This window comes from Lutra lutra, chromosome 14 (genome assembly GCF_902655055.1).
Source record: "Lutra lutra chromosome 14, mLutLut1.2, whole genome shotgun sequence".
Lineage (NCBI taxonomy): Eukaryota > Metazoa > Chordata > Mammalia > Carnivora > Mustelidae > Lutra > Lutra lutra.
The window spans coordinates 73,373,537-73,383,075 of record NC_062291.1 but is presented as its reverse complement, the minus strand read 5'-3'; the positions used below and the strand labels follow the sequence as shown (position 1 = coordinate 73,383,075).

The window sequence follows — 9,539 nt, the reverse complement described above, 5'->3', positions numbered from 1 at the left end:
AAGCTATGTTAGAAGTGATTATCCTTGGTGGTAGGGTGAGGGTCAGTGGCAGTGACTGGAAGAGAACTTTGGAGGGCTTTTGGTAGACTAGAAACATCCTGTTTCTTGATTTGGTTGCTGGTTACACATGTGTCTGCTTTTTGGAAATTCATCAGTCTATACATTTATGGCATATGCAATTTACCATATAGATATGATCAGTTAAAGTAAAAAAAACACATATTGAAACTATATTTAAACATATATATATATATATTTAAACTAAAATCTGAGGAAACAACAAGATAACACCCAAGAGGCATTTTGGGAAAAGGGTGATATTCTGGAACTTTTCTAAAAACAATAATCATTAAAATGAATATATAAGTAAAGAGTAAACTAAAATGGCAGAAGGAATTCATTTACTGGAAAAGATTCCAGGAAATCCCCCAAGCTCCAGCACAGAGGGATAGAGATAGAAAATATAAGAGTAATTAGATACATAAAACAAAATGAGAAGACAAGACATAATCTAATCTGACAAATGGATGGAAGAGATGCAGTATTCAAAGAGACGAAGGGTGAGAATTTGATGAACAACATGAAAATTCAGGTTACAAGGAATGAGTTTCTGAACAGAATAAATACACATTTATTTTGGACTCAGAAGCCTACTATTTCAGAGCAAGGGAAATTCTTAGACAAGTCCATCCCTTTGTTTCAAAGATAAGAAAATGGAGGCCCCAAAAGATTGAAGTGATTTGCCTGGATGAAAAAGCTGATTAATAATAGGCAAAGAAGTGATCTTAATATATCTTAAGAGTCATGGATAAGAAGATATAGTTATTTCTGACTTTAACTTTCCTGCTGGTATCACCATTTACAACAGCAATACGAAATATTCCCGTTCATAGAATTTAACTCAAACTGAAAATACGAAGGCATTACTGATCCAAACACCACATAATAAGTATTTAACGAATGATACTTAATGATTAGGCCAGACCAGGGCTGCCCACACATAGTGTAAAGAAATAGTTTTAAGACAAGTCTTCTACAGATTTGACCATCACAAAGGCCATCACAATGATTTCAATACATAAACTATCTATTATAGCCTCCTATTTAAAATTTTCAACATTTTAGAGTGCTTTTTGAATTACATTTTCTCTATTATATACATAATGACAGAAGGTAAATTACTTTCTTCCTTTGAAATAGAACAACTCACAATCGAAATGAACCTCTAAGTGCCCACTGTAAGTCTGATACAAATTTCAAACTGGTCAGGAGTATAAAATGTACTGAAGACCTGATATAAAGCACTCTTTATTTTATTTTACAAAATTAATCATTTCTGATGATGGATTAATAGCTTGTATTAATTCAAGTATTTAAGAAGAAAAGATTTAGTCAGTATAGGAAAATGTGAGTTTAGCCCTCATTCAAATTTTATCTTTTTGAATTAGCAGAGGGTAAAATCTGTATTATTCTGAAGTCCAAAAATTTTAAAATCATAAGTAAAATAATCCTAGGACCACCTTTGATGACTTCTAAGACAAAATATTTTTCAGAAATAAAAAAATCTAAAGTGTAAAAATTAAGTACTTTGGTATGTTCCAGGTTGAAACATTTTCAGGAAGTCCTTTTACTTAAAAGCAAAACAACTTTATCATATCACTAAACTTTAGGCCTAGAACTACATAATGAAAAAAACAAAAGAGCTGGTACGTAAATGCTAGACTCTCAGAAGAAAACAAATTTATCGATGAGTCTTGAACCTTTCAGAGGACCTTGATCAGTTTCAGCTGTTTATGACAGTTAAGAATATTTTAAAGTTAAAAAATTTTAACTATATCATAAATTTGACAACTACATAAGGGGAATAGTTACTAAAATTAATTAGCAAATATAGGAGAAATGAAAATTAAAAAGACAACAGGCCATGAAAATACTTCTACCAAGTATTTACTACATAAATAACTCATACAAATGTATAAACCATTAAGACATTTATTTCGAAAATGAACAGAGTATACGAAAAAGTCACAAAAAAGCAAATAAGAGCAATTTTGAACTTTTATATCTACTAAATTAGCAACAATATATATAAAACCCCTATCCAAAGCTGTAAACTTTTAATGAACTGATATACTCAAATGGTGCCACTGTAAAATGTTATAACTCATTGGGAAAGTAATAAGGCAAACATATTAAGAGCCATAAAACTGTTCTTATTATTCCACTTAATAATCCCATTCCCAGGAACTGATCCTAATAAAATTGCAAGTAAGTGTTCAGCAATAAGGAGATGGCTTAAATAAACTCAATACGAAGTAATATGATTAATAAAAACTAAATACAAATAGAGTCTGATTATCATGAAATGAAAAAATAGTCAATTAGAAAATCTAGGTATCAAGACTGTGATCACATCAACAAAAAAACGGGAAACAGGAATACAAAATTAAAGCTCTGAGGTCACTGCATCAGGATGGTGAGGACCCGTTGGTCATTTTTCCATTTGGCAAAACTTCCTTCAGTATTTTCAATATAAAAAAAGATATAATCTCTACTCTTCACTGGTAAATGACATGTCAGTTTTTAAGTCGAGAAAGAGGACACAAACCCCCATCGTTCTCTAAAACCGGAATTTTCCTCTATTTGACCTTAGTGGGCACTGCGGAAAGAAATCCTGGAAGCCCCGCGGTTCCAGCAGGCCGGGAGGCCAACACCGCCACCTGCGGCTGATATGGACGGCAGGGCACGAGATGTGAGTAAGTAAAATTGTAAACTTTCAACTTATAACCTTGTGTGTTTGGTATCTTACGTTACTGCATCAGGAGAGCAAACTCTTTTCCTTATAGTTTTGTGTGTTTGTACATACTTAGAATTAGTTTTAATATTTTCATTCGAAATACATTGCTGCGGGGTACCTGGGTGGCTCAGTCAGTGAAGTGTCCGACTCTCGACCTCAGCTCAGGTCTTGATCTCAGGGTTGTGAGTTCAAGCCCCTTATTGGAGCCTACCCCGCTCCCAGCATGGAGCCTACTTAAAAAAAATAAATAAAAATAAATAAATAAATAAATAAATAAAATACCAATTGCCAATATGATGAAAATGCTCTGCTGAGGCATATAGCTTTTTATATTGAATTTATATTAGACTACAAATAAAATCACATTAGTTTACATGTTTAAATTTTTGAGTTAGTGGTTGCGACAACTTTAAAAAGAAAAGCATTCCATAAAAACCTAGAAACTCCTATTTATGAAATTTCCAACTATTCTTCCTTTAGAAACTATATTTATCTGAATCAGTGAAACAGGATTTGGACATCTCTAAAGACTGGCCACATAATATATTGCTTTCCCATAACAAAAATATAAAGCACTCATTATATATGAAATTTGCTATTTTATAACATGACTATGTTTTTAAAATTATGTTAAAAACGGACCTGGAACTTCAGTAAGCTATTTGAAGGAAAATGTCTGAGAGGTGCCTAGGTCACTCAGTTGGTTGAGCATCTACCTTCGGATCAGGTCGTGGTCCCAGGGTCCTGGGATGGAGCCCCACATCACATCGGGGATGAGCAGGGAGACTGCTTCTCCCTCTGTCTTCCCTGTCTTGTGCTTGAGCTCTCTCTCTCCCTCTCAAATAAATAAATGAATATGATCTTTAAAAAGAAAAAGAAAATGAGAATAGCTGTTTTTAAAATATTTAGAGCAGAAGAGAGTAACCGGAAATTCAGAGCAGCTACCTCAACATCTACAAATGTAATTTGAAACAGCAAACTAAAAAAAAAAAAGAAAGAAAGAAAGAAAGAAAGAAAGAAAGAAAGAAAGAAAGAAAGAAAGAAAGAAAAGGAAAACCAAAAACCAGTGTCATGGGGATTCATGCCCTGTATAGGTATAAATACTAAAAAATAGAGAAAAGAAATTCTAAACACACATCTAAAGACACATTCTTTAGCTTACTTTTAAAAAATTATGTTACTTAATAACTTGGTACAGGCTGGTTTACGATCTTGATGAAATCATCAGGAAAAGATCACACGGCTGCCAAAATATAAGCCACAGGGCTGTCCTTTGCACTCATAGTAGAGGTGAATCTAATTAAATCTTTAGTCTCCTATTTACATTCTGTTAGTGGTAGCAGCAGTAATCTAGTTACAAATATTTATTACAAAAGTTTATTAGTTTCTGAGATCTAAACAAACATACCTATTACTGGGTACTACAGCCTTATCAAATAAATGTTCTCAATAACTGTAAACTTCAAAACATGAGTTAAATAATGGCCTTTTCAAACATAAGGAATTCAATACAACAGAGCCACTAGAAAGCCAAAATAAAGTCAAAGTAACACTAATTTACATACATTTTTGTGACACCAAAGAGACACGTAGCTCGAGTTTCCTTTTTCTTTGATTAGAGTATGTGCTCAACTTTTTCTGGGAAAAGACTTTGAAGAAGGATCAAAATCAGAAGATTTGATTTTCCTGAATCCAATCTAACAACATAGTAACATCCTAAAAGAACACTTCGTAGTAAAGCAAAGAACCGAACAACGAACCACGAACCGCAAGCCTATTTATAATAAGCAGATAAAGTGTACACGACAGAAACTGTAAATGATGGACGTTTTTCTTCACACACAAAAAAATCATGCAGGGGACGGGGGGAGAAATAATTGTCTTTTGCACGTAGCTTGTCATTCTGCACACAGGATTCAAATGTCAACCAAGAAATGATGACAATCACAAACCAATCTTAAGATGTCTTAATTACATCATCTTCTCCCTTTGTCTCACTCAGAGTTATATATTCACAGCTCAAAACTTGTTCATTAGACTCCTCAGGTTTTGATTTCTTAAGTGCCAGCTCTGCTGGGAGAAGTGATGAGCAATGTTCCAGAGACTGTGCAATGTCATCAATCGTCCATTTGTCTTCAGGAAGGGCATGCTCTTCTAGTGTAAATGGTCCCTGTTTGGTTCGGGTCAGCTCTAGGACATTGGCACAGGAAGAGAGTTCTATAGCAACAAAAGGGGAAAAGAAAATCCACAGGGGAAATGATTCAGTGTTTCATAGTCATGATGAGGTTCAAATGACAGAAGATCTTGATTCAAACCTCTCCAAACCATCCCACATGTAAAACTGTAATAATCTAATCTAAGAACCAAGAGCTTTGAGATTAACAAATGATAAAGTAGCAAAATAATATTTAGTAACTCACCTTAGCACTGCTTTACAATCTACGAGGAACTGGCTCATACTTTTCTTATTTAGCCATGAAGCAAGCCCATGAGGTAACCATTACTCTCCTCTGCAGATGATGTAATCTGGCCTGTCCAGTGCCACAGCTACCAGCAAATGGCAGAGCTGGAATTGCAGCCTTCTAAGCTGTTTGCAAGACTGTGGCTCCCGGTTTAAAAAATTTTTCTTTACTTATATCAATGAAAGTACCTTTTAGAAGGATAAATCTTTTCATCTTATCCCTTTGCATTAAAATATATCTGAAATAATGTTGGTTCTTACACTGATTATTCCCATCTTCATCTCCTGCTCCTCTCTTTCTCTTCTATTACAAGCATTTCACGGCAGCTGGTACGCTGATAATTGTATGCCATAAACCTTCAGTGCTTCTGAAGCTGAAGGCAGCAAGAGTACAGTTCCCTAAGGCCAGCACTCAGAGATATGAAAAATAGAAAATTCCCTCTTCCCATCAAAAAAGAATATTACTCTCTAAATGATAATTCATAATTCATCTTTATGCTTACCTTTGCCAATGTCACTGACCAAGCTTCTGATATAAAAACCTCCTCCACATTCAACATCTGGAATGTTAACAGTGACATGGTAAATTGCTAACCTCCTACGAAATCCACTTTACATAGAAATGATGCCCCAAACAAATGTAAAAATGCACTATGCAAACAATCAAGTGATAAAATATTTATGTGCTGAAACATAAATTATTCATCCAATAGCATATGTGTTTGTGAGATTGAAAAGTCGGAGTGTAGAGAAAACAAACAGCAGAAACTCATGAACACATTTTAAATTAACTGGCAAGTCACGCCAACGTTAATACTACAGCCTTGTTCATTTAATAGGTTTTAAATAGTTTGGAAATCTCAGCTTTGCTATTATGAGCTGTACATATAAAAAATATTTTCAGATTTGTACACCTTGTTCACTTAATTGGTTTTAAATAGTTGGACATCTCAGCTTTGCTATCAAGAGCTGTAGATTTTTATGATATTTTCAGAGTTACACACTCAACAAATACATCAAACAAAATCCCTTATCAGGAACAGTAATTATGTTTGGGAAAATACACTACATTGAGAGCTCAGTCTATTTAAATGTTCTCTTGGAAATATTCCTAAAGAAATCATAAAATAACTAAAATTACACAATGTTCCAGAATGAATGCATATCTAAACATCTTCACACAGAATATTACACATTTACTGGTTAAGAGCAAGACTCTGGATTATTTTTATTCATCCACAAGATATCCTGAATTTCCACAAAAAAGAACTATACTCCTGCTGCTTATAGTCTTATCACACAAAAAAAGCCACTTGAGGGAATTAACCAGAACTCACTACCTGGGGATTTTAATTCTTTTTTCCCCCCATCAGCTCAAGGCTGGGGGCCATGGATGAGATAAAAAATGACCACTGGGATCAAAGCAGGTATATAAACATTCTTGCACTGTATTTGACTTTGGTGAAAAGATAGCTCTTTGGGGCCTTACCATAACCTTCAAGTGAAAAAATAGGTATTTACAACTTAAATGCAATCAGAAAAATTCCAATTTCTCTTCCTTTCAGAGATAATATCTACTGTGCCAACACAGCTACTGCATTTTCATGGAATGAAATATTTTTTAGTATATTTTTCTCATTATTTGTTAAACATTTTAGAGTCAGGACACTAAAAGGAAAGAAGTGACTTAATTTTTTGACTGTACAAAGACCACATTCCATAGGAACTTTATATACATTAAGTAGAATGTCAAAGCAACCGAAGTTAGGGGAAAAAAAATTTTAGGAATTTATTTCAAAGGGAATTCTATTTAGTAGGCATTGTGAAATTAAGAGCAGGATCAGTTTAAGGAAGCCTAATTTAGAAAAACTACAGCTTTTAATTCTTCACAGTTCAAATACATGTTCATGACTTGAGCTACTACTTTCTGCAACTAGGAGATCATAAAATTTCCAAACCACAGAAACAAACTTTTTGGTTTTTAAATTTATTTCAAATATAGATTTGTAGATAAATTCAAATTAATAACCTGAATTAAAGTTTACTGCATGTCCAAGAATACATTTTTGCCTTACCCATTATTTCCATATCGTCAGGATCCTTAGCAGTAACTTGCAGGTAACGTAGAAAGGGAAGAAATAATCACTCCGCTCTTAGAATTTCTTGTCCAAAAACTGAAAATGCTTTGTTTTATAAGGGCAATTTAAATTTTAAAACTGAATGTAAACTACCAGGTACTAGCCAAAATGGGGGAACAAGCATCCATAAGATAATAAAACACAAAATATAAAATTTTGAAAGCATATACCCCTTATCTACGCTTTGCGATTAGAGATCAAAGGTATGTTACTTCCAACTTCAGAAGACAGTATGATATATAAAAAACTCAGCCTATTTAGAAAAGTATTTCTAAACTTCCATGTAGCTATCAGTTTTTTCATTAAATAGAAAGGTATTAATAAATCCTAACCTTACTTAACTTCAAATTTTTAAAAATCTCCAATATCTTAGGATTAAATTAAATTAAATTACCCAAAAGTAGCCAAATGCAGAATAAAGGTACATGTAACTACAAATGATTTCAAATTTTCCACCTTACCTAATGTGAAAAATGGTGGCTGGAATTTTTGAAGGGAGAGGCTGTATACGGTAACAGGCCTGGCGGGTTTTGCTTCTACTACTTCGCCTCTCTTCATTAAGGTTGAAAGTCTCTGTCCATCTTTCTTTAATGCAGAATAGCTTGCAAGATAAGAGAGGAAGAGACGGAGTGAAGGAGAGAGAAAAGATTAAGATAGAATGACAGAGAATAACTCCACATTACAGCATGGAAAGAAAGTTGGACCAGAAGCCCTTAAATTGAATCTTTCTAGGACATGAACTATTTTTTTCTTCTAATCTACTCCATGATGGCGCCAGAGACGGAGTTCCTAAATAGCTTTAAAGCTAAGCTCAGTCTGCTCCCAGTGAACAGTATTGTCAATTTTACACTTTAACCTTCTCTCTGGAGATGGTCTGATCATGTGTTCACTGGTCCTGGTTCTGGGTTAAGGGCACGAGGACTCTGGTCACAGTATTCTCTACTGTATTTCCTTTAAACAACTTCTATTATAATAATATTCATTTTCACATAAAATTTAATAAAATATTTCTAAAATGCAAATCGACTTAATAGATCTTAAGCTTTGTGTGATAAAATTTTATTAGATCACAAAATACTTGGAATAATCAACAGAGAAAAAATTTCTAAAACTGCTCTTATAGATATAAATGTGCATGTTAACAATAATGATCAAAAAATAACATTTGTTCATAGCTTGCAAAATTTTTAAAACCTTCATTTGAGGCAAAATTATGAAGACACATTTCCCTATAGATATTTCAGTGTTCTTGAAAAAAAATCAAGATATTAAAGTAAAACATAAATACTAAATTCTAGGGATGCCTGGGTGGGTTAGTCAGTTAAGTATTCAGCTCAGGTCTTGATCTCAGGGTCGTGGAGTTCAAGCCTCACATTGGGCTCCATGCTGGGCACAGAGCCTACTATATTAATTAATTAATTAATTTTTATATATAAATAAAATATTAAATTCTAAAAGAACTGTCAGTCACCTCCAGACACATGATTCAGCCATTTTTTAAAAATAAAAAGCAATTCGCTTGAAATGGTAATGTGCACAAAAAATATGGTTAAGTGGTACTCAATATTCTTATACTTTTATTTTTTTTTTAAAGATTTTATTTATTTATTTGACAGAGATCTCAAGTAGGTGGAGAGGCAGGCAGAGAGAGAAAGAGGGGAGGAAGCAGGCTCCACACTGAGCAGAGAGCCCGATGCGAGGCTCGATCTCAGGACCCTGGGATCATGACCTGAGCCAAAGGCAGAGGCTTAACCCACTGAGCCACCCAGGTGATCCTATTCTTATACTTTTAATATATTATAACTCTCATCTGTTTCATCTGTTGCAGAGATTTGTGAAGCAGATTCTGGGCCTAAAAGAATGGTCCCCACACCTGAAAAAAAGTACTAACTGGACTATGAATCATAGCTGAGACCAGTACTCTCCTGGACTGGTCCCTTCACAGCAACTCTGGGAAAACCGGCAGCTCTGCACTCCAGAACTGCCCTGAGGTATACAGATGGAATCAGAAAGACCGATAAACTCTGGAATAGCATCGATGTCAGGCTGTGGCAACACCCAGAGACAGAGGAAACCACATTCCACTACCTCAGAGTGCTGGAAGCTCTGTAACTTGTCTAAATCAGGCTCACCTTTACTTGAT

The 9,539-nt window shown here is 34.3% G+C and overlaps 1 protein-coding gene across 1 annotated transcript in view; it reads right to left on the bottom strand.

The window, feature by feature from the left end:
- Window positions 1-4,557: 4,557 nt before the first annotated feature.
- TRUB1 (TruB pseudouridine synthase family member 1) overlaps window positions 4,558-9,539 on the bottom strand; it is a 41,573-nt gene continuing 36,591 nt past the window's right edge. The window contains exons 6-8 of the mRNA XM_047702802.1: window positions 7,858-7,997; window positions 5,762-5,818; window positions 4,558-5,014 (exon numbers count right to left, since the gene is read on the bottom strand). Coding sequence (XP_047558758.1) covers window positions 4,755-5,014; window positions 5,762-5,818; window positions 7,858-7,997 — 457 coding nt within the window. The 3' untranslated portion in view covers window positions 4,558-4,754. The remainder of the gene's footprint in view (window positions 5,015-5,761; window positions 5,819-7,857; window positions 7,998-9,539) is intronic.